The sequence below is a fragment of the Bos taurus genome, chromosome 28, assembly GCF_002263795.3.
Source record: "Bos taurus isolate L1 Dominette 01449 registration number 42190680 breed Hereford chromosome 28, ARS-UCD2.0, whole genome shotgun sequence".
In the NCBI taxonomy this organism is placed as follows: domain Eukaryota; kingdom Metazoa; phylum Chordata; class Mammalia; order Artiodactyla; family Bovidae; genus Bos; species Bos taurus.
The window spans coordinates 28,518,407-28,545,495 of NC_037355.1; the positions used below are offsets into that span (position 1 = coordinate 28,518,407).

At 36.1% G+C, this 27,089-nt stretch overlaps 1 protein-coding gene across 3 annotated transcripts in view; it reads right to left on the reverse strand.

The window, feature by feature from the left end:
- MICU1 (mitochondrial calcium uptake 1) overlaps positions 1-27,089 on the reverse strand; it is a 216,100-nt gene that overhangs the window by 115,537 nt on the left and 73,474 nt on the right. For all 3 annotated transcript variants that reach the window (NM_001075338.1, XM_059882478.1, XM_059882479.1), the window contains 1 exon segment: positions 10,408-10,522. In NM_001075338.1, coding sequence (NP_001068806.1) covers positions 10,408-10,522 — 115 coding nt within the window.

Below are 27,089 nucleotides of genomic sequence, written 5' to 3' on the forward strand. Positions count from 1 at the left end.
GAATTTTCTCCCATTGATAAATGAGATCTAAAGCGGAAGGAAGCCTTCCCTTGTTAGGCCTTTGCTCCCAAGGTCCTAAGGAGCAGAGATGGAAAAACAAGGGCAGACCTCTTTCTTTTCTCTCTTTCAGAGCTCCTATATATGAATCTCATATATCATAAAAAGCGGCTCCATGGGAAAAGAGGCAGTAAGCTTTACAGGCCAACACAAGCCGTTCAAGAGAGAACAAAGTCTATGCAAACAATAATTTGAGTGGCGGCACCAGCTCATAGAGCATACAGAAAATACTCCTGATCACCTCACTCAATATTCTTTTTAGAAAACAGGCCCATTTGACTATCTGTACTGAAAGGGCAGAGCTCTCTAGGAATCCTGCGATCTCAATCAGATTTCCGTAAGATTTTAAGATAATATTAGAATTTTTAGAATAGAATTTTCAAAACATGAAAATGGATCAATTTAAATAAAACACAAATATGAAAAGGCTAATAACTGATTTCCTCATGGGTATAAAATTATAAAATCTTTCTCAAGACACAGTCAAAACACATTTAGATCTTATCTTTATTGTAAGTCACAATTTACTACTTTAGTCTCTGTTCTCCCCTTGGCTTTATGAACCCTCAGAACAAATCTCAAGCATTGTTCTCAAGGGATAAACTTTGCTTTTGCAAATGAAAAAGTTTAATCTAGTAAAGTCACAAGGAGACTTGAGAGAGCTAAATACAAACACCACTTATTTTTTGCTAATGTGAACTAAAATTGTTTTGTGGTTGTTGATACAAAGATGTAAATGCTTCAACTTTCTGTAACAGGGTCTACTGAAATGACATAATATTTTCAAGTACATCTGGTTCAAAATGAACTTAACATCATAAATATTTGATATACTTAAATGCATTATTTTATTGTTTTGACAGAAGCTGTACTATTATAAAATCAATGAATTAACCATAAGAAGGGCTATGCTAGAGAAAGAAGTTACTGGTAAACAACACAGTGAGACACTTTTCGCCTAACAGCATGCTAATGAGTATTTCTGAAGTTCTAAGCACTTTTTATAGGGTAAAACAACACTGAATAAGATCAACCATTTTCTTCTTTGTTTTACCCTTCATAAGGACAATTAGGCAACAACAGAAAATCCTGAGACATAAAAATTACATGTGCTCGTACCCAGTTGCTAAGTCATGTCCAACTCTTTTGCTCACCAGGTACATCGGATTTTCCAGGCAAGAATACTGGAATGGGTTACCATTTCCTTCTCCAGGGGATCTTCCTGATTCAGGGATTGAACCCATGTCACCTGCACTGGCAGGCAGATTCTTTACCACTGAGCCACCTGAGAAGCATCAGTCAGTTCAGTTCAGTCGTCAGTCGTGTGTGACTCTTTGTGACCCTACATCACGCCAGGCTTGTCTGTCCATCACCAACCCCTGGAGCTTGCTCAAACTCATGTCCATCAAGTCAGTGATGCCATCCAACCATCTCATCCTCTGTCGTCCCCTTCTCTTCCCGCCTTCAGTCTTTCCCAGCATCAGGGTCATTCCCAATGAGTCAGTTCTTCACATTAGGTGGCCAAAGTATTAGAGTTTCAGTTTCAGCATCAGTCCTTCCAATGAATATTCAGGACTGAGTTCCTTTAGGATTTGACTGGTTGGATCTCCTTGCAGTCCAAGGGACTCTCAAAAGTCTTCTCCAACACCACAGTTCTAAAACATCAATTATTTGGGGCTCAGCTTTCTTTATAGTTCAACTCTCACATCCATACATGACCACTGGAAAAACCATAGCTTTGACCAGACAGACCTTTGTTGGCCAAGTAATATCTCTGCTCTTTAATATGCTGTCTAGGTTGGTCATAGCTTTTTTTCCAAGGAACAAACGTCTTTTAATCTCATGGCTACAGTCACCATTTGCTGTGATTTTGGAGCTCAAGAAAATAAAGTCTGTCACTATTTCCATTGTTTTACCATCTATTTGCCATGAAGTGATGGGATCAGATGCCATGAACTTAATTTTTTGAACGCTGAGTTTTAAGCCAACTTTTTCACTCTCCTCTTTCACTTTCATCAAGAGGCTTTTTAGTTCCTTTTCACTTTCTGCCATAAGGGTGGTGTCATCTGCATATCTGAGGTTATTGATATTTCTCCCAGCAATCTTGATTCCAGCTTGCACTTCATCCAGCCTGGCATTTCGCGTTATGTACTCTTCTATTAAGTTAAAATAAGCAGGGTGACAATATACAGCCTTTCCCAATGTGGAACCAGTCCGTTGTTCCATGTCCAGTTCTAACTGTTACTTCTTGACCTGTATACAGATTTCTCAGCAGGCAAGTAAGGTGGTCTGGTATTCCCATCTCCTGAAGAATTTTCCAGTTTGTTGTGATCTACACAAAGGCTTTGGCATAATCAATAAAGCAGAAGTAGATATTTTTCTGGAACTCTCTTGCTTTTTCTATGATCCAACAGATGTTGGCAATTTGATCTCTGGTTCCTCTGCCTTTTCTAAACCCAGGTTGAACATCTTGAAGTTCACGATTCATGTACTGTTGAAGCCTGGCTTGAAGAACTTTGAGCATTGCTTTGCTGGCCTGTGAGATAAGTGTAGTCATGTGGTAGTTTGAACATTCTTTGGCATTGCCCTTCTTTGGGACTGGAATGAAAACACCTTTCCCAGTCCTGTGGCCACTGCTGAGTTTTCCAAAATTGCTGGCATACTGAGGGCAGCACTTTCACAGCATCATCTTTTAGGATTTGAAATAGCTCAATTGGAATTCCATCACTTCCACTAACTTTGTTCACAGTGATGCTTCCTAAGGCCCACTTGACTATGGATTCCAGGATGTCTGGCTGTAGGTGAGTGATCACACCATCATGGTTATCTGGGTCATGAAGATCTTTTTTGTATAGTTCTTCCATGTATTCTTGCCACCTCTTCTTAATATCTTTAGCTTTTGTTAAGTCCATACCATTTCTGTCTTTTATTGTGTCCATCTTTGCATGAAATGTTCCCTGGTATCTTGAATTTTCTTGAAGAGATCTCTAGTCTTTCCCATTCTACTGTTTTCCTCTATTTCTTTGCACTGATCACTGAGGAAGGCTTTCTTTATCTCTCCTTGCTATTCTTTGGAACACTGCATTCAAATGAGTATATCTTTCCTTTCCTCCTTTGCCTTTAGCTTCTCTTCTTTTCATAGCTATTTGTAAGGCCTCCTCAGACAACCATTTTGTCTTTTTCCATTTCTTTTTCTTGGGGATGGTCTTGATCACTGCCTCCTGTATAATGTCACAAATCTCTGCCCATAGTTCTTTAGGTACTCTGTCTTTCAGATCTAATTGTAAGGGATTTGATTTAGGTCATACCTGAATGGTCTAGTGGTTTTCCCTATTTTCTTCAAATTACACCTGAATTTGGCAATAAGAAGTTCATGATCTGAGCCACAGTCAGCTCCCCATTTTGTTTTTGCTGATTGAGAAGCACAGAAAATAGTTAAACCAAATTTTCTCTATAACTTCTCTAACTATAATATGGCAATAAAATAGATTTGTTAATAGATTTCAGTATGTTGCTGTGCCCATATTTTCCAACAGATCACTCAACTTGAAAAACTTATTTTGAGATATAACTTCTATAACATTTTCATTAGCCAGAATGGCACTGATCAATATTACTACCTCCAAGTCACATACACTTTGTGATCAGTTCTTGACTTCAATATAGCAAGAGAAATAAAATATTATAAGCTTTCACTTGAATGATGCTGTAATTTCCCAAAAGGTTTGTATATTTGTGAGAAAGATGCATCACAATGGGGATAACTGTTAGTAAGTCAAATTCTCCTATAGTGAAAACCCACTTAATTAAATTTCTCCACTAATTCCTCCAAATCTAAAGAAGGAATCAAAAGCAGAACATATTGACTTATGCCTGATTTTCATTATGTCTCCTCTTAGGTACTGAACACACTGTACCAGTTCTTGCTTTTGATTTTTCTGATGGCTTTTCAAAGATTAATAGTGCATAGTAAGATTGCTTACAAATAATCCACTTTTGATCATTTTATGATTGCCTCCACAAGCTATCTAAAACATGGGTCTAAATAGCCCACAGCATCAATAACTTTATTTAGAAAATATATGAACACATATAAATATTTCAACCTGTCAATGGCCAAGATCCAGATTCTAAGTTATGTTATGATAATGTAGTGAATCTTAGTATTAGCTATGAATGATCCAAATCAATAAATAATATATAGCATTCTAGATAAATCTAGATGACTTTTCTTTATATCAAGTTATAAGTCTCTGACTTCAATTACAGGATTTAAGACCACCAGCTAATGTAGGTGGTGAGTCCAGAGTACTCAGCCATTAATAAACCATGCTTTGGCATTCTCATTCAATTTCAGTTAACCTAGTTTAAGGATCAAAGCCTCTTTGGAAATTATTTAATAATAATAATAATTATTAGTCTTTATCGTGCCTGGAATGAATCTAAATTTATTTTATCAGTGAGCAGTTATTTAGTAAATACTTAGTATTCCACTTAATACAGATGCTATGGCTCATGTTTGACAATTGTTCAAGTTAATCCATCAAACCTCATCAGACAGATAAAGTATGAAACAATAAAATCTATGAATTAGGGTAAGAGGGGGATACAAATAATTTAATTCTGAATTATAAGAAAGCTTATAATTATATTTCTCATATAATTATATTTCTTCATTTAGAAGTAGGTTAGCTTAAAAACATATTTTCCTCACTCCACTGGTACTGGATGTGGACTGAGGACATCAACAGCTGAAAGAATTGTTCTCAACTCAGGATATAAACAGTAGAGTCTTCTGTTTTACAAACTTCATTTCAGAGAAGACTGAAAAAAAAACAATCCTTGCTTTGTTACTTTGCCACAATGCTTTATATATAGTAGATAAGTTTGTAATTAATATCACTACAAATCTATAACAAATAATCATTACAAACCTATGCTCACTGTCAAGCAGTTACATTCTAGGTAGGAAGATGGACAATAAAGAAGATATATCAATTATCCACTTCTGGGTATTTATCTGGAGAACACAAAAATACTAATTTTAAAAGATAAGGGTATCCCTATGTTCAATGCAGCATTATTTACAATGGCCAAGCCACAGAAACAACCTACGTGTCCACTGATGGATGAATGGATAAAGAAGATGTGGTATACACACATGCATGCGCGCACACACACACACACACACACAAAATGGAACATAACTCAGTCATAAAGGAAGGTAAAATCTTGCCACTTGTGACAACCTTGGACCTTGAGGGTATTATGCTAAGTGAAGTAATTCAGATAGAGTAAGACAAATACCAAATTATTTCATTCACATGTGGAATCTAAAAAAAAAACAAACAACATAAAGCAAAATGAAATTCAGAGAGAACATACTAGAGGTTACCAGAGGGGAAAGGGGTTGAAGGGTAGGTGAAATAGGTAAAGCGGGTTAATTATACATGGTGACGGATGATAACTAGACTTGTAATAGTGATCACTTTGTAGTGTATATAAGATTTTGAATTATAATGCTGAACACCTGAAACTCATATAATTTTTTAGGAAAGAAAATAAATCAATTATATAGAATGTGAAATTAAAAGACACTTGCTCCTTAGAAGAAAAGCTATGACCAACCTAAACAGCATATTAAAAAGCAGAGATGTTACTTTGCCAACAAAGGTCTGTCTAGTCAAAGCTATGGTTTTTCCAGTAGTCATGTATGGATGTGACAGTTGGACTATAAAGAAAGCTGAGCATCCAAGAATTGATGCTTTTGAACTGTGTTGTTGGAGAAGACTCTTGAGAGTGCCTTGGACTGCAAAGAGACTCCCCTGGACTGCAAGGAGATCCAACCAGTCAGTCCTAAAGGAAATCAGTCCTGAATATTCATTGGAAGGACTGATGCTGAAGCTGAAACTCCAATATTCTGGCACCTGATGAGAAGAACTGACTCACTGGAAAAGACCTTGATGCTGGGAAAGACTGAAGGCACGAGAAGGGGACAACAGAAGATGAGATGGTTGGATGGCATCACTGACTCAATGGACATGAGTTTGAGTAAGCTCTGGGAGTTGGTGATGGACAGAGAAGCCTGGCGTGCTGCAGTCCATGGGGTCACAAAGAGTTGGACACGACTGAGTGACTGAACAAAACTAAACTGATATAGAATGTGAAATCATGACAAATGCCAAGGAGAAAAAAGAGAGCAAAAGAGGGATTTAGGAGATGTGTATGTGTAAGTGTGTGTGTATGACAGGATAAAAGGTATTTAAAATTTTAGGCTGGCCAGAGAAGGCACCCATTATCCAAAGTACATACAGAGAAGAGTGAGAAATTTATGTCACTGCTTATTATAAGCACAAGATATTGCTGCCAAATTGGTTATTATTCTGGGTGTGAATCAAAAAAATTCTTGTTTAGCTAAAAAATGAAACTTCTAAAATTGATAGCAAATTCTTGAACACCACTGATTCTATTAATTTTGAAAAAAAAAAAAAACCCAGATAATTAGAAATACAACAGTCTTGTATTATATGGGTTATGCTGTTCACATTGCTCTAGCTGGTTTTCCATTAGAAATCTGAAGAATGGTCCATGTTGTTCATTAGAGTAACAGATGAATAAATACGCTAACGTATTCTCCAAGGCCCAAGCTACTCCTTAGCAAAGCTTTTGGTGTTTAAAGGATTGCATTTCCTTTTGCCTGACGACCTTGCAAGAAGTGTATTTAGATGTAACGATTCCTTGTTATTCACAAAAAGGTGGATTCACTGAATGCCTCACTTATCGTTCTAGCAGCAATTAGGACGTGGGAAATAACTGATCTCAATGTCATTTCTGTGGCATATTTCCCTCCATGATGTGTTAAATAAAGTAAACAATGCAGTGCAAAACATACAGATTTTAAGAATGCCTGAACTGCCCATTATCTACAGGAGAGTTTATGACCAGTCTTTCCACAGTTCAGTTTTAGAGAAAGAAGAGGCACTATGGTAGCTTATCACTGCTGAAAATGTGACCACAGCAGTAAAGCCAAGTGACAGAAGCCCATGTGCTGGAGTGGCCTGGGTTCAAGCCCTAAATCATTTTCTTACTGTGGGACTTGAGGCAAGTTTTTTTTTTTAAATATAAATTTATTTATTTTAATTGGAGGCTAATTACTTTACAATATTGTATGGGTTTTGCCATACATTGACATGAATCCACCAAAGGTGTACACGTGTTCCCCATCCTGAACCCCCCTCCCACCTCCCTCCCTGTACCATCCCTCTGGGTCATCCCAGTGCACCAGCCCCAAGCACCCTGGATTATGAATCAAATCTGGACTGGCGATTTGTTTCACATATGATAATATAGATGTTTCAATGCCATTCTCCCAAATCATCCCACCCTCACCCTCTCCCACAGAGTCTAAAAGACTGTTCTATACATCTATGTCTCTTTTGCTGTCTCGCATACAGGGTTATCGTTACCATCTTTCTAAATTCCATATATATATGTTAGTATACTGTACTGGTGTTTTTCTTTCTGGCTTACTTCACTCTGTATAATAGGCTCCAGTTTCATCCACCTCATTAGAACTGATTCAAATGTATTCTTTTTAATGGCTGAATAATACTCCATTGTGTATATGTACCACAGCTTTCTTATCCATTCACCTGCTGATGGACATCTAGGTTGCTTCCATGTCCTGGCTATTATAAACAGTGCTGCGATGAACACTGGGGTACATGTGTCTCTTTCAATTCTGGTTTCCTCAGTGTGTATGCCCAGCAGTGGGATTGCTGGGTCGTATGGCAGTTCTATTTCCAGTTTTTTAAGCAATCTCCACACAGTTCTCCATAGTGGCTGTACTAGTTTGCATTCCCACCAACAGTGTAAGAGGGTTCGCTTTTCTCCACACCCTCTCCAGCATTTATTGCAAGTTTTTAATTGTTTTGTATGCCTCAATTTCCTCATCTGTAAAATGAAGATAGTAAACTACAAACATTACATGGTTGATATAAGGAAAATGCAGGTGCAATTGAAGTCCTCAAAGAAAAGTATTTGGTGAAACAGCTGAAATTTTTCCAAATTTGATGAAAACTATAAACCCACAGACCCCAAAACTCAAAGAATCCCAAGACAAGCAACACAAGAACACTATACAGAGGTACATAATGAAACGAAAACCAAACAGCCCTGCTAAAAACTACATCAGCGGTTCTCAACCAGGGATTATTCCTCCCCATTCCTACTCCTCTGGGGACATTTGACAAAGACATTTTTGTTTGCAACAACTGGGTGGGGGAGTGTGCATGACTGGCATCTAATGCGCAGAGGCCAGGAACGCTGCTAAACATCCTATAATGGAAAGGACAGCCCTCACAAAAATCAGTTACCCTGCCTAAAACATCAACAGTGCTAAGGCTGAGAAATACGGGGCTTCCCTGGTGGCTCAGATGGTAAAGAGTCTGCCTGCAATGAGGCAAGAGAAATACTAAAAGCATGTAATAATCAAAATGCTTAAAACTAGTGAAAAGAGAAAATCTTAAAAATCATATCCTTATCATATTTTCTCATCCTGAAAAATACAGAAAGTATATGAGATTGTAATATTAAGCATTTTTTGTAAATCACACACCAAGGTTAAGCCAGGAGCTGAGTACGAAGAAGTAAAGGTGTCCAGACCTGTAGAGCTACTTGGAGGGGTTCCCAGTACTCACAAGTCAATGTGACTTTTTAAAAAATATCTGAATTTAGGGAGCTACACAATGTGCAGTTTCTATCTTCAGCAGAAACTGAAGATTCTGCTCTGTGGTCTTCCTGACACTTAATCATAGGTAAGAAGTGGTGGGGTCAGGATTTGAACTGAAGTCTGTTTTGAAAATGCATCAAAATAATATTAATAATACAAAATATAAGATCATAAATGTGTTTTCAGTTTACTATTTTGGGTCTTCATAACAAGTTAATATATATCTGTGCTGCTAGAGCACTGGTCCACTACAAACTTTTTTTTTTAACTTTACAATATTGTATTGGTTTTGTCATATATCAACATGAATCTGCCACAGGTATACACGTGTCAATTACTTTGGTACTCAGGGACAGCTATGGTAAAGCATATCAGTCTATATTTCTTCATTTTTTCTGTCAATTGGAGGAAAGAAGAGTCACAGCTATGGCAAGAACTGTGTATCACTTACTGAAAATTGTTTATAGTTTAAAAAAATTTTTTATGGAGTACAGTTGATATACAATGTTGTGTTAGTTTCTGCTATACAGCAAAGTAAATCAGTTACACATATATTCACTCTTTTCTAGATATTTTTCCCATATAGGTCATTATGGAGTATTGAGAAGAGTTCCCTGTGCTATACAGTAGGTCCTTATTACTTATCTATTTTATATACAGTTGGAGGAGGAAATGGCAAACCACCCCAGTATCCTTGCCTGGAGAATTCCATAGACAGAGGAGCCAGGTGGGCTATAGTCCATGAGGTTGCAAAGAGGTGGACACGATTGAGCAACTAACACACTTATATACAGTAGTATATATGTCAATCCCAATCTCCCAATTTACCCCTCCTCATCCCTTCCCCACTGGAAACCATAAGTTTGGAAAACTGTTTACAGTTTTATCTTTATAGATGCCTACTCTGGAGAAGAGTAGGAAGAGGTGCTTATTTTTATTTGGTTCTGTCCTCCATGGGGAAAAAATTGAGAATCACTTCTTTCAAGTATCAGATCTCTTTGGATCAAGTTAGGTGGATTTCAATGGAATGTACACAGAGAGCTAGAGACATACACTTTTTTTCCTGAATGGTTAAAACAAAGTCATACTAAAGGGAAATAATGCTAAGAACACTTACAGTAGCATACTAATCAACAAAACTGTTTAGCCTAGAATAATCAGAAATTCATCAGTGCTCTAAAGGAGTAAAACCTGAGTTTTGTGTTTTAAGAAGTAATCTTCCAAGGTTCAAAAATGAATGTTCAACACAATTAGAACAACTGAGCCAATCATCTTTAGTAAAGGAAATACTAGATTAATATGTGTTTTACTGAGGAAGTATAAACATTAATGAAGGCTAAAGGAGTAGGCAATGTATAAATTATCTTGAGCTTCAAACAGTTAAAAGGTAACTTCACAGTTGCTTTTTTGTTTTCTTCTAACTTTACCTGGATACTTTATTTTCCTCCCTGTTTTTCGGGTGGTTCTATATACAAGTTATAGAGAATCCAAAACAAATGAAATTTGATGTAACATCATTCATTAACTTTGCAAACATGTTTTGTTTCCTCCTCCAATCAACTTAACTCTTTTTATAGTCCTGTATGCTACCTGTAAGTGAATAAAAAGTTCATACTTACTCGAAAGAACAGTCGTAAGGAAAATGTAGTCTGAAAAGGATATAAGTCCACATTCTCCAAGGGTGTAAAATATACTGCCTTCATCAGCAAATTTTTCTCGTTCCTGGGCAATTTTCTATTGAATGTATGGGTCCAACCAAAAGATAAAAAGGAGATATAACAGAATGAGAATATAAATAGTTAGAGATGAATGATCATTTATCTGACAGTTTTATGCTATTTATTATAAGCATTTCTCTGATGGCCATTCCAAATTAATGGATCCTTTACAGTTTTTAAGATGATTAAAATTATAAGCAAAAGATGATTTTGTTTATTTGCTCCAACACTGGCTTAATGTGAGCAATGGAAAGTTTTCAGTTTTATGAACTCCTGCCATTTAACATGTAACAGGCCCATTTCAGGTCTGAATTTGTTTCTGAGTTTGAAAAACAATCCACCTTTTTCTATAGAGGTATATAAGGTAGAGAAAAAAAAAAATCAGTTCTAAATACCCAAGAAAAACAACTAATGATTAGAACTAGTGATCAGAAATGAAGAAGTTAGCAACTATTGTCAGCACCCACCCAAATGCTCAGAAAATTAATTTCTGAAATATTAATTTTAACTTTTATCTTATGAACCCCAAGAATCTTAGTTTTTGAAATGTAGAACAGTTTACAGAGTAAATAGCACCTCTGAAATATGTCAAATCAGACATACACATCAAGCTTTAGGCATGATATAATTTAGTCATATTTACTGTTACTTTGGTGGAGCCTCCTAAATTTTAGCTATTTGAAGAAACTCTCCTATAACTTAGTATTAACTCTATGTATGTATTTATTTTCTTTAATCTACAAGCTAACAAAGAGAGTTTGTTAGCTCTCTCAGGTCTCTCTCTCAGAGACAGCTCTGTCAGCTCTCTCTGAGAACCATTCTCAGGTTCAGAAATGGTCTATCCAGGAAGCAGTCTATTCCCGGGTGTTTAAGGGAAACCTACCCGCCCCCCCTTTTTTTTTTTTATAATTCCCTACCAGACCAGAAACTTAAGAGGTGACATCAATGATACTTTCAAAAACTGAAAAGGATCCATGGAAGAGTTAGACTTGAAACTCATTTTTATAAGTTTGACTCACTTTGGACCAACCAAAGAAATTTCAGGAATTATTCTAGGTACCAAAAAAAAAGGGAGAGGAGGTTTTAAAAACCCAAACCAACAAAGCGCAGTCAAAGTAATATCATGCAAGCACAAAGTAAGCAGCAGCACTGCAGGCATAACCTTGGGAGGGGCATCATGGAAACTAAACCAACAAGCACGACCACACCATCATCCAGGTACACAGCCACCCAATAGGTTACCTCTGTCTAGTGAAGATCCCATCATACACACAAAGGAAAGAAAAGTGGTTAACCAATGGAAGACATGAGGACCAAATGAATCATCATGATCTTCTTAGTAAACCCCCTCAAAATAGCCTCTCCTGGATATTTGCTTATAATATGAAACAGCAACAATGGAAAAGGCAAAAATCCACAGTTGAATGCCAACGAAGCAGTAAGAGGTTTTGATGGCAGTTTCTACTTAGGAAAGGGCTTCTCTGACTCATTTGTGATGGGCAGAAAGCCTGGTCTGGCCTAACAGCATTTAGAGATTACTTGCTTGAGCCAAAACCAAAAATGAGCCCACAGTCCAATTAAGGTTAGACCTCATATCACACTTGATCTTTTACCAACAGATTAAACACAAATTTCAGACAAAAAAAGGCTACTGGATGAAAAGAGAAGCAAAGTTGTTCACTGGCAAGTTAATATTTTAATTTCTCAAAAGAAGATTGTACATTTTTTAACATTATCCAAGATACTGCAAAGGAAAAGCATGTGAACTAGAAAAAAATACACAAAATGAGAATAGGCTGTCAAAGGCATACAATCTTACTTGTTAGAATAAATATCAATAGAAGCTGAGTAACCCATATTAATTATGTAATAATCTTATAGAGAAACTGCTATAATAAAAGAAAATAAATAGTACATTGGGATCCAGAAGTTGAGAAACAAAAATCTTAAGACAAAATCTTAGACAAAAATCTAAGGACAAACTGAAAGGAGGAAACCAGGCCAAAAAAACATATCTAATATTATTTTTCTAAGAATCATCTGGACCATGCTGCTGCTCAGAAAATAAAAAGACAAATCTTAAGTTTATAACTTTTAATTTTGATGTAATTTCAAACTCAGAAAAGTGGAGAGAACTGTATAAGGAACTCCCATATGCTTTTTACTCACATTCACCAACAGTTTACATATCTCCTTATCTGCTTTATCATTTTACATATCTTCTTTTATATTATATCAAAACTTGGAGCCATGCCCCTTTAGACTTCAATACTTCAATAAATATTTCCTATGAACAAAGACATTCTCTCATATACTACAGTAAAAATTTGATAAAATCAGGATATTTAACACTGATACATATTATTACTTGTAATCCACAGCCTATTATCAAATTTAGCAAACTATCTCAGTAATTTACTTTTTAGCTATTAATACTTTCCTTCTATGGACCTAACAGAAGCAGAAGATATTAAGAAGAGGTGGCAAGAATACACAGAACTATACAAAAACGATCTTTATGACCCAGATAATCACGATGGTGTGATCACTCACCTAGAGTCAGACATCCTGGAATGTGAAGTCAACTGGACCTTAGGAAGCATCACTACGAACAAAGTTAGTGGAGGTGATGGAATTCCAGTTGAGCTAAAGTGCTGCCCTCAAAATGCCAGCAAATTTGGAAAACTCAGCAGTGGCCACAGGACTGGAAAAGGTCATTCCTCATTCCAATCCCAAGAAAGACAATGTCAAAGAATGCTCAAACTACCACACAATTGCACTCATCTAACACGCTAGTAAACTAATGCTCAAAATTCTCCAAGCCAGGCTTCAGCAATATGTGAACCGTGAAATTGGAATGTTCAAGCTGGTTTTAGAAAAGGTAGAGGAACCAGAGATCAAATTGCCAACATCTGCTGGATCATTGAAAAAGCAAGAGAGTTCCAGAAAAACACCTATTTCTGCCTTATTGACTATGCCAAAGCCTTTGACTGTGTGGATCACCACAAACTGTGGAAAATTCTTCAAGAGATGGGAATACCAGACCACCTGACCTGCGTTCTGAGAAATCTGTATGCAGGTCAGGAAGTAAGTTAGAACTTACTCAGACATGGAACAACAGACTGGTTCCAAATAGGAAAAGGAGTACGTCAAGGCGGTATATTGTCCCCTTGCTTATTTAACTTATATGCAGAGTACATCATGAGAAATTCTGAGTTGGATGAAGCACAAGCTGGAATCAAGATTGCTGGGAGAAATATCAATAACCTCAAATATGCAGATGACACCACCCTTATGGCAGAAAGTGAAGAAGAGCTAAAGAGCCTCTTGACGAAAGTGAAAGTGGAGAGTAAAAAAGCTGGCTTAAAGCTCAACATTCAGAAAACGAAGATCATGGCATCTGGTCCCATCACTTCATGGGAAATAGATGGGGAAACAGTGGAAACAGTGGCTGACTTTACTTTTTGGGGCTCAAAATCACTGCAGATGGTGGCTGCAGCCATGAAATTAAAAGATGCTTACTCCTTGGAAGAAAAGTTGTGGCCAACCTAGACAGCATGTTAAAAAGCAGAGACATTACTTTGCCAACAAAGGTCTGTCTAGTCAAAGCTGCGGTTTTTCCAGGAATCATGTATGGATGTGAGAGTTGGACTATAAAGAAAGCTGGGTGCCAAAAAATTGATGCCTTTGAACTGTGATGTTGGAGAAGACACTTGAAGAGTCCCTTGGACTGCAAGGAGATCCAACCAGTCCATCCTAAAGGAAATCAGTCCTGAATATTCACTGGAAGGACTGATATTGAAGCTGAAACTCCAATACTTTGGCCACCTGATGCAAAGAACAGACTCATTTGAAAAGACCCTGATACTGGGAAAGATTGAAGGCGGGAGAAGGGGATGACAGAGGATGAGATGGTTGGATGGCATCACCGACTCAATGGACATGAGTTTGAGTAGACTCCAGGAGTTGGTGATGGACAGGGAGGCCTGGCATGTTGCAGTCCATGGGGTTGCAAAGAGTCGGACACGACTGAACTGAACTGAACTTTCCCTCTAGTCCAGGGTGTAGTCCACAAACACAAATGGCCTTTAGTTGTCATGTCTTTTTAATCTCCACTAATCCAAAATAGCTTTCTTTGTCCATCTTTGTTTTTCCCTTTGGAGGTTTATTATTATTTTCCATTGTGGTAAAATTCACATGACATAAAATTCAGTATTCTAACCATTTAACCAGAAAATGTGTGGGCTTTAAAAATTTGGTTTCTTTTGCAGATCAGGGTTTTTGTTGGTCTATCTGTGTTGTAGCAGCAATCAGTATTTCATTCCTTTTTATTGCCAAATAATATTCCATTGTATATGTACCATAAATTGTTTATCCATTCATCCATTAAAGGGTATTTGAGTTGTTTCCACCTTTTGGCTGTTGTGAATAATGCTACTATGTACATTCATGTACAAGTATTTGTTTGAGTATCTGCTTTCAATTCTTTTGGGTATATATCTGGGAATGGAACTGCTGAGTCATATCACACATCTATGTTTATGTTTTTGCAGAGTGGCCAAACTGTTTTCCACAGCAGCTATACCATTTTGCATTACTACCAGCAATGTAAAATGGTTCCAATTTCTCCACATCCTGAGTTTCTTTTCTTCATTTTTTAAATTATATCCATCTTAGTGAGTGCCAACTTGTATCTTATTGTGGTTTGATTTACATTTCCCTACTGTCTAATGATGTTGAGCATCTTTTCACGTGTCTGTTGGCGATTTGTATTATCTTCTTTGGAGAAATATCTATTCAAATCCTTTGCCCATTTTTTTGAATCGGGTTATTTGTTTTCTGTTGTTGAGTTGTAAGGTTCTCTATATATTCTATATACTAAACATGTATCTGATATAGGGTTTGCAAATAAATTCTTTCATTCTGCTCATTGCCTTTCACTCTCCTGATTATGTTCTTTGGTGCACAGAAATTTTAAATATTGATGAAGCTCAACTTGTCTATTTTTTTTCTCTTATTGCTTGTGCTTTTAATGTCATATCAAAGACTTCATCACAAAATCCAGGATCATGAAGATTTACCTGTTTCTCTAACAGTTCTGCAGTTTTAGCTTTTATATTTAGGTCACTGATCTATTTTGAGTTAACTTTGTATTAATGAGAGGTAGGGACTAAATTCATTCTTTTGCATGTGATATCCAGTTGAGCCCATACCATTTATTGAAATGATTATTCTTTTACCATTTATTTCTTGTTGAAAACAAATTGACCATATATATGTGCGTTTATTTCTGGATTCCTCATTTCACTCCACTGATCTATGTGTCTATTTTTATGCCAGTACCATGCTCTTTTTTTTCTCATAATTTTTTAAACCTGTGGTAAAATGTACTTATCATAAAATTTACCATGTTAACCATTTAAAAATGTACAATTTGGTGGTATTAAGTACAATAAAAACATTATATAACCACCACCACTACCTGGTTCCAGAATGTTCTCATCACCCCATTTGGAAACCCCTTATCCATTTAGTCACATTCCACTGCTCCTCCCTCTAGCCCCTGGAAACCACTAACGTACTTTCTGTCTTTATGGATTTACTTTTTCTGGATATTTCATGTAAATGGAACCATACCTAGTTATTTTCTTAGTGGCCACTCTGTGGATTACAATTAACATCTTAAATTTACAGCAATCTAGTTTGAATAAATACCAACTTGAACAGTATTTTAAAAAATTCTACTCTTGTAGAGTTCCATTTTCCTTTATAGTATTTTCACAATTACATTTTTATACAGTGTGACCATTAACATAGATTTTTTAATTACTGTCTTACACATTTGTCTTTTAAATCACAGAGGGATAAACAGGAGTTATACACTACAAATAAAATACTGCCTTTTTAATTTACCTATGTTGTTATCTTTGCTAGTGTTATTTCTTAATATAGCTTCAAGTTATTATCTAGTGTCCTTTCATTTCAGCCTTAAAGTACTCATTTTAGCATTTGGGGTAGAGTAGAGCTACTACCAACAAACTCCCTCAGTTTTTCTTAATCTGTGAATGGTTTAATATCTATCTCCTTCATTTTTGAAGAATAATTTTGTAGGTATAGAATTCTTGGTTGACAATTTTTTCTTTCAGTACTCTAAATATGTCAGCCCTCTGTCCTCCATAGTATCTGAAGAGAAACTGGTTGTTAATCTTACTGTGTACAGGTTGTATGTTGTAAGTTGCTTCTTTCTTGCTGTTTTCAAGATTCAGCAACTTCAGCTTTTGACAGTAATTACGTGTCTCAGTGTGGGTCTCTGATTTTTTCCTATTGGGAGTTATTCAGCTTCCTGGATGTGTAGATTCATATATTTCATTGAATTTGGAACGTTTTCAGCCATTATATCTTCAACTACTCTTTCTGCCCCTTTTCTTCTCTCCTTGCCCTTTGAAATTCCTATTATACATATGTTGGTATACTTGGTAGTGTCACATAGTTTCTTAAGCTGTGTCCATTTCTCTTCAATTTTTTTTTCTTCTGTTTTTTCAGACTGGATGGTATTAATTGACCCACCTTCACGTTCACTGAAGATTTTTCCTGTGTATTCAAATCTGCTGTTGAACCCCTTCACTAAAATTTTCCTTTCAGCTATAGGAAATGTTTAGTTTCAGAATTTCTATTTGATACTTTTTTTTTTTTTTTTACAATTTGTATCTCTTTATTGCTATTACTTCAGAGTCAGACATGACTGAGCAACTTCACTTTCACTTTTCACTTTCATGCACTGGAGAAGGAAATGGCACCCCACTCCAGTACTCTTGCCTGGAAAATCCCATGGACAGAGAAGCCTGTAGGCTGTGGTCCATGGGGTCACTAAGAGTCGGACACGACTGAGCGACTTCACTTTCTTTTTTCACTTTCATGCATTGGAGAAGGAAATGGCAACCCACTCCAGTGTTCTTGCCTGGAGAATCCCAGGTACAGGGGAGCCTGGTGGGCTGCCGTCTATGGGGTCTCACAGAGTCAGACACAACTGTAGCGACTTAGCAGCAGCAGCAGCAGCAAAACTCATTCTCCTTGTTTCCCTTAGGTTCATTAGTGTACTTTCCTTTAGCTCTTTGAGGATACTTAGGACATTTAAAGTCTGTTTTAAAGTCTGTTTATAGTAGGTTCAATATCTGAGTTTTTTCAAGGATAGTTCCTATTCCTTTCTTTTCCTGAGTCGTACTTTCTTTTCAAGCATAATTTCTTACTGAAAATTGAATGTTTTCTATATTATAATGTGGTAATTCTGGAAATAGGGTTCTCCCACCTGCTCAGGGTTTGTTGTTGGTGCTTGTGTGGGTTGTAGTCATTTCTTTAATAATTTCTCTAAATTCTTCTGTAAACACTTTGTCAAGCATAGTCACTCAAATCTCTGTTTCATTACCAGCTGATGATCTGACAGAGATTTCCTTAAGTTCCTGGATCCAAAGGGTGGGAAAGACAAACTCTCTAGATGCTTGCAGATTGGCTCTGTGGTGGGCATTCTTTCAACGCTTACCCATTGTTTACCATTCTACCTTTGACTTCTTGTTTTCATGGAAGCTACACATCAGCCAGAGATGAAAGTTTAGGGTCTGTTGAGGTTTTCCTCTTAGTAGTCATTCAGCCCTAGCATGTACATCCCCTTCCAGATTCATGACTATATCTGGTTTCTTTACAGTTTTTGACCTTGAACAATTTGAAAAGTACAGGTGAATTATATTGTAAAATATTCCTCAATTTGAATTAGGCTGGTATTTCCTCATGATTATAATCATATCTATTATAAACTATGAATTCATAGTAGCTCTAATTCCATTTTAATATCACAGAGTACAGTTTAGTCTTGCCCTTTATACATGTTACGCCCTTCTCCAAAGGGGAGAAAACTGATTCCCATTATCTGCAATACATTTACTCATTTGCTCAGGCTTAGAATACAAGAAAGATAGTTTCACAGTTGTTAATTATCTCTGCAAAAAACAAATGTAGAGTTCAATATTTGTTACAGTTTTAAGTAAAATCCACTTATGGTGAAATGCACAAATCCAATATACAATTCAATGAGTTCTATAAACACATATCTGACTAACCCAGGTACATACTATATTTGGGTTGCAGGACATTTCAACCACCCCTGATGTTTCCTTTATGCCCCTTCACAGTTAATTGCCACCATATTTTTGCACCATGGATTAGTTTTGCCTATTCTAGAACTGCCTACAAATGGTATCATCAACACATATGCTTCAGTGTGCAGCTTCTATGGCTTAGCATAGTGCTGGGGAGATTCATCCACACTCTATTAACGAGCAACTCATTAATTTTGATTGCAGAGTAGTATAATAACTCGACAAAATAAAAATAAGTAATTTATGCAATTTCTTTTGTGTATTAATTATATTGTGCATCTAATACTAATACACACAGTAATACCAAAACTTATTCATTCCTTTATTGATTAAACACAGGCATGTTTCAGATTTTGGCTATTTTGACTTTCCTCCAAGTTGTAACTTTTTTACTTGTTATTTTACTTGCAAGTAAAGTTGAGAGTGAAAAAGTTGGCTTAAAGCTCAACATTCAGAAAACTAAGATCATGGCATCTGGTCTCATCACTTCATGGGAAATAGATGGGGAAACAGTGGAAACAGTGTCAGACTTTATTTTTCTGGGCTCCAAAATCACTGCAGATGGTGACTGCAGCCATGAAATTAAAAGACGCTTACTCCTTGGAAGAAAAGTTGTGACCAACCTAGATAGCATATTGAAAAGAAGAGACATTACTTTGCCAACAAAGGTCCATCTAGTCAAGGCTATGGTTTTTCCAGTGGTCATGTATGGATGTGAGAGTTGGACTGTGAAGAAAGCTGAGTGCTGAAGAATTGATGCTTTTGAACTGTGGTGTTGGAGAAGACTCTTGAGAGTCCCTTGGACTGCAAGGAGATCCAACCAGTCCATTCTGAAGATCAGCCCTGGGATTTCTTTGGAAGGAATGATGCTGAAGCTGAAACTCCAGTACTTTGGCCACCTCATGCGAAGAGTTGACTCATTGGAAAAGACTCTGATGCTGGGAGGGATTGGGGGCAGGAGGAGAAGGGGATGACAGAGGATGAGATGGCTGGATGGCATCACTGATTCGATGGACGTGAGTCTGAGTGAACTCCGGGAGATGGTGATGGACAGGGAGGCCTGGTGTGCTGCGATTCATGGGGTCACAAAGAGTCAGACACAACTGAGAGACTGAACTGAACTGAAAGTTGAGTATGAGTTCTAGCTGCAACACATCTTTGTCAAAATTTATGTTGCCACTTTCTTTAATTTAGCCATTTTAGTGGTTCTCTCATCATGGTTTTATTGAGCATTTCTCTGATGACTGTTTTATGCACTTTATGCACTCAGTTTATTGGCAATTAATATATCTTTCTTTAGGAAGTATCTGTTCAAGTCTTCTGCCCATTTTTAATTGGGTTGTTTGTCTTTTTATTACTGATCATGGTATGTTCCAGACGTGAGACTCTTTTCAATGTCTCCAAAATGACCCCAGTGTTTTTTGCCTTCTGGTATCCATGTCCTTATGTAGATCTAGTCTCTTCCCACATTGAATCAGGGCTGGTCTGTGTAACTAATAGGATACAGTTCAAGTGATAATGTATGACTTCTGATGTTAATGCATAAAAGGCACCTTGCTCTGCTGGAGGGAAGCCAGCTGTCATCAGAACAGAACAATCAAGAAGCAGGCTTATGGAAAGCCTACAGAGAGAGGATCTGAGGCCTCTCAGTAACAGTACTATCTTATCAACCATCTGAGTGAGCTACATTAGAAATGAATCTTATACCCCTAGTCAAGCTAGATGACTAAGGTCCTAGCCAACACCTTACTGCAACTTAATGGAAAAGACTGAGCCAAAATCATGTAGGCAAACTGGTCCCCAATTTCTTATTCACAGAAAGCATGAGACAAGAAATAATAATTGTCTTAAGCCACTAAGGTTTGGATTTATTACTGGGTAACAGATAACAAATACAATCAAATATGTACTAAAAGTACATTCTATTAGTCTGTGGCTTATAATTTCTATTGTATATCAATAATCAGAAGTTTTAAACCTTCATCGAATCTAATTTTTCAATTTTCCCCTTATGGCTATTGCTTTCTGTATTCTATCTAATAAATTTCTGCCTATCTCTGGTCCATAAAAATATTCTCTGGTTTTTTTTAGAAGCCTTATAGTTTTAGATTTTATTCTTAGGTCTATGATCCATTTCAAAAGAATTTTGTGTATAGTGAAGTAAGGTGGTAAGGTTTATTTTTTAAAATAAAGATACATAGTTGTTTCTAAGCCATCTGCTGAAAACATCTTCCTTTCTCCATATAATTAATTTGGTACCTTTATTAAAAATCCATTTACATATAAGTGTGCATCCACTCTTCTTTAACAGCTTCTGACTTGAGCAGCCTATTTCTTTTGAAGGTCTTTTGATTACTAGCAAAACATATGATTGTTTTCCAAAATATAAATAATGTAGATTGAGAGACTCTGCATGAGATGCATTTAGGGTTATAGTTTAGGTCTAATCACCTCCACCATTGGGGCAATTATAAAATTTGCAGAGATAATAAAGATGTCACTGAACAGACCTTAAATTGTATACTGATTGAGAATTACTATCAGACCATAGGGGCTATTTTACATTGACACTTTACAGTGCTAGTACAGTTAGTGTGATTTTTCTCCTAGAGAAAAGCCCTCTAAATGAGAAAATATTTCTGTTTGCAGGGCTATATACAAGACCTCTGCTGTACTGAGTACAGCTATAGGGACCAGGAGAGGCCAAAAGAAGGTCAAATTGCTCTACATAAGAAAAAGTTGAAGAAGACATCTGGGAGAATAAATATAAAAGGAAAAAGGAATCTTGAAAGGTGAGCCAAAAAGGATAAGGAGACATGACCAGAGAGGAATAGAAAGCATCAAAGCTGGGAAAACGGAGAAAAGAAGGCAGGTGAGCACATACGGGCACACGTGTGTGTGAGGACGGACAGAGAACACATATTTTGCAGTAGCTCTTTGAAAACAAGAAACAAAGATGTTTAAAGAGGACTTTTAAATTAGTCATGCTTTGTGATGTGCCCTGTGCAACAGTCTTCTGTCTCTTTAATAAAGGTCTGCACTGTTTCTCCATACTTCTGGAGTTGGGGTGGGGGCAGAAGGAGAGAGGGAGAGAAGTTACATTATGTTTTCTGAGGCATCCACATACCAAAGAGTAGTTCAGGTACATTTATGATTATACAACTATCTATTAACTCTTAAGAACTTATAAGTGGGTTTTCAAGTTTCCAAGACTCAGACAATTCTTATAAAATTCATAATATATATTAATCACAAACACCAAAACTATCATAACACCATCATAACTGATCCATCAAATTAGTTAGGAGGAGAATCAAATAAAAATGTCAAGATTTGGAAAGAAGAAAATAAATTTTTAGACTATTTTGTGTTGCACAAATGTTTCTTAGCTGATCTTTTCAAATCAAACGCCCGATTCTACCATAAAATGATATCCTCAAGTCAAACAACAAAGCCAGAGGAGAATCTGTGAAAATAGATATATTTGAGTTTAACAATGAATAAATCTTTAAAAGTACCAAAGTATGATGAAAATGGAAAATCAAGATTTAAAGGACAGTGGAAGGAAGGTTTTTGGCTATTTTTTCTTATTTCTAAAGTCTTCTCAATGTTTCATTTTGCAAATTGAGAATGTCAAGTAAACTGTTCCTTCACTTAATCTTTTGGATAAAGCTTTATCTTTGCCTAAATTTTAACTCACTTTTGTTCTAAGCAAATACCATTTATACACTTCAGGAGGCACAGAGCAAGTAAAACATAGTCTTCCTTAGCAGACTGATGGTGATGCTCATTTTCTCTCACTGTTTCAGAGATGGTTATTTATATTTTTTGTTACTAATGAACATTTAGTATTAATATGCATTTTTACTAGGAAAACCTATCATAATGATTTATACTTAATTCAATATAAGTTATAAATTCAATATAGATAATGAACATAACAAAACAAACTAAAAGGAAGATATCTATATAAAAGTTAAAAGAAATAGAATATATTCTAATTCTATTGTAAGACCATACAATATAAGATTAAGCAACATATTAACATGTTATTCAGTAAAAAAAATTATAGAAACTTATTTCATATTAAAGTTCCTGAGGTTAAGATTCTAGCAACTACTTCAGTGTATATGCTGACAATTAAACAGAATTGGGTATTTTAAAAAGAAGCAGTACTTGCAGATACCTTACAGAGCACTATACTATTTTATATATCTTAGAAGCGGCATATCAAACACTACTCCAATCACCTGAATCTCTGAAAGAATGCAGATAAACTGATCACAACAGAATTTCTATTCAAGTTACTGACAAATGTTATTCCCCTTTTGGAGAACAAAACTATGCACAATATTTCAAAGCAGTGGGCTCACTGACTTAAAATGAAATTTAACTGTTTTACCATTCATTTACATGACCTAGTCTTAGATATTGTATGTTTTAAATTTTAAAACATAGCAACAGACTCAATATCATTAGAACATTCAAATTACTGACCTCAAGTACAAAGAAATTAATAACCTCATAGGAGTCCTGGTATTGATCTCAACTGCACCATATCTAAATCTTTTAATTTTTCAGATAAGCTGAAAGACTTGAGTAAACTTAGAACAAATCAGCAATTACATGTGTAATATACTTCTCAGTTAGTCTAAAACCTCAAATTGTTTCACCAGGATGGCTTTATGCTGAAAGATTCACACTCTGGTTTCTTACCCATCACAAAAACTTATAAAATATCTGGTTAAAATTGCAGGAGACCATCAGGAGACCTGGGACTGGGATTTCCAGACACGATTCAAACAAACTTGTTAATACTCACTGTGCTCAAACACAGTGAGTATTGTAATAGGTTTGAACAAAATAAGGCCAACAATTTTGCCTTCTAGGACTCAACTAGATAAAGCCAAAGGAAAAAAATTGTATCTATGAGCTTAACCTCAATTATTTATTCTAGTTAAGATCTACTTTTCAAGTTCTATAGTGTAAGGTAAACTTTTTTCTGTTGAATAAAAGTTGATAGACTGTGCCAGCAAAATAGATGCTAACACATCATCTAGAACTTCAAAACATCTCTGGTATATAGAAAACCTGATAAAGAACACAGCTTTACTATTTAAATTAAGGTATCATCTTTTATGAGATGGAAATAACTGGATTGTTTTAATACTAACATTTCTCTATGTTGCTGAAATACATTTCAAAGCCTGCCCAAATCCCTCAAGAAGTACTTGAGGTTGTATTTCAGAAACAATGATAATAATATGCTTCTTCCAAAAGATGCAATGTTTGCATATCATTTCCAAATGATAACAGTATTTCTACCTAAGGCTGGGTTAAGGCCAGGAAAGAAGGATGTTAGAAAGAAAGAGAAAAGTCAGCAATTTCCTCATGCAATTAATGCTCACTCTTCATTGTTTAGTTGGTGCATAGATAGGTGCCAAAGCCTGTAAGATATCAATCTTAAACAATCACACTATTCTCAATCAAACAGAAAATGTTGCACAGTTAAAATACTTGTTATTCTTCTTTTATCCCATACCTGAACTTGCAGAAAGAAAGAATTTGGGGATATGTCAGATGAAAATTAAATTGAGATGTTTCTAATTTATAGTTCATGATTTCTTCTATTCCTAACTCAGTTTCCAAACTTTTAAAAGGTATTATTGAATTTGAGGCAACAAACAAAAATTTCTGTGCAACAAACTACAGAACGTGAATGCTTAAGATCCTGGAAACTTCACTCTTGCAGAAAGCCGTTCTCTTTTCAGTCCCAATTCTAGCCACTTTAGCTCTAAGAACAACTCCAAACTCCTAGAATACAAATGCTTTCCTACTTCATTAACTAGATGGCTAGAGAGAATAAGGATAATAAATGAGGATGCTTTTAAAAAAATAAAACAGTGGCAGAAGATTTGATTAAAGCAATGATAAAAATTCAAAAGTGTAATGCAATAGATTCATTTCAAAGAAATGATATAACTTTATTGAAATGATCTATTTCAGTTCTTAGTATTTGATGAGGTGTTATCAAAACCCTAGATGTGGAAAATCATCAACCATGTTAGTTTCTACCACATTATGCCTGTGAACTTGCTTCAAGGCAGCTCTGGGTGGGAGAATCTATATTTTGTCATTATTGATTATCTGCTATCCAAATCTAAGAATTTAATTTTGAATGTTGGCCACTCAAATCAATCAGTGCTGAAAAGAACTGTCCTGAGCTCAGCAGCAATACTTATTTCAGTCACATGGGTTAGAAAAGGCTTCCCTACCACTCCGTGGGGAAAAAAACCTCACATACAAATTTTGAAAAATAAGTCAATAGTGTTGCACCTTCTTCTATTTGGAAAATCACTTTCAAGAAAAAATACACCACAGGAAAAAAGAAAAAGAGCTTCACTCTGAGGATCACTGTTCATATCCTTGATTTACACCGTTCTAGAAACTACCATTTCCCAGGAAATCCTTTGGATGAAGAACTTTTAAATCATTTCAAAGTCAAACAGTTTCAGGTATTCCTTGAACACCACCAATGATTAAAGACATACTAAGAATTATAGTTTGCATGTTCTCTGCATGCACGCTTAGTCACTCAGTCGTATCTGACTCTTTGCGATGCCATGGACTGTAGCCCACCAGGCTCCTTTGTCCATGGAATTCTCCAGACAACAATAATGGAGTAGGTTGCCATTCTCTTCTCCAGGGAATCTTCCCAACACAGGGATCAAACCTGTGTCTCCTGCATAGCAGGCAGATTCTTTACCCTCTGAGCCATTGGGGAAGTCCATTCTATGCTAGGTATTGTGTTAAACACTTCTATTATCTCTTTTAAGTTCTTACTGCAATTCTATGAGATAGGTGATACTACTACCTACACTTAACAGATATAAAACTGAGGGTTAGAGAAGTAAGAAGCCCAAGGTGACAATGCTATAAAGTGGCAGGACAGGTCATGATCTGACTCCAGAACCCATGCACAAACTATTGTATTGTATGTTGTATTATATGTTGTATTATATCCAATGCACAAAAATACATCAGGTGTCTATATGGTGGTTTAGTTGTTAAGTCATGTCCGACTCTTGCAACCCCATGGACTGTAGTCTGCTAGGCTCCTCTGTCCATGGGATTCTCCAGGCAAGAATAATGGAGTGGGTTGTCATTTCCTTCTCTAGGGGGATCTACTGACTCAAGGATTGTACCTGGGTCTCCTGCATTGCATGCAGATTCTTTATCAACTGAGCTATGAGGGAAGTCCAACTATTTGCAATTTCTAAAACTGATAATGCAGATCAAATACTGTTGGAACAAAAGTTAGTTATTGTAAAATACTAATCTTGAGGTTTAGCTTGTATTAGCTTATTTATCTTGAAGATGAAAATCTAGTTAATGATGTAGGTGCACATCATATTTTTATGTCTTGATTTGTTCAAACACGTATTTTAATAATTTGCAAAATAAGTATCACTAAAAGAATGTAATGATTCTGTATAATCTTCTTAACTAGTAGATGTTAGGTTGATTTATAATTGGAGAAGCTTTTTAGGTTTAGAATTTTTTTTAAAAATGCACCATGGCGAAGATAAATATGCAAACCAAGAACTATCCTCTGCAATCAAAGGTCATCAACACATATGAGTTGAGAAATCATTTTTAACCATCATTAGAAGAAAAAAAATGTTTTGAGTGACTTTCATAGAAATCTATTTGTGTAACGTTCAAAGATGCTAGCATGTTTGTGCTAAAATGATTTTTAAAATTAAGTTAGTTTGGAACAAAGTCCTTTCAGATTGAAGTGAATTTCAAATTTTGTTTCATGATGGAAATGCTAAACAAAAAGGCACTGGAAATGTAATGGTTAGTCATGTTCATGCTTTCAAATCAACAATGATAAATCAAATGGGTTCACAGTTGATCCCAAATTCAAACACAACAAAATCTAAAATAAAAATGTATTTAAAGACATCTTATTAGAAGTCTTAATATTTGGGGTAACCATGTAAACTATACCCTTCTTGGGAGCACTTAATGATTATATTATTGTTTCTTTGTTCAAGATGAATAATCAAGGACATGGGTTAAATCAACAGACTTTAGCAGTGGTGGAACTCAGGGACTGGAAAGAGACATTACAGTCATTCCCTACAGAAATATAATAAGTATTGACACCATTCATTAGCTGTATCTGAGGAATAGCACTCATACTGTACTACCAGAAAAAGAAACAACAAAATGATTCCAGCCTTTCCACAGGCAACAGGAACTTAGCATGCAAAGGACAAGTCCCTGTAAGGAAGCAAGCAAGAAAGCCCTCTCCTATTAAGTAACTGCTCATTGACCTTTGGAAGCTTAAACAATTTTTAGTAGTGTCACCAAAATGAGTGATGTTTATAGAACCCAACGTAAGTCAACAATTCCCCCACTACCTAT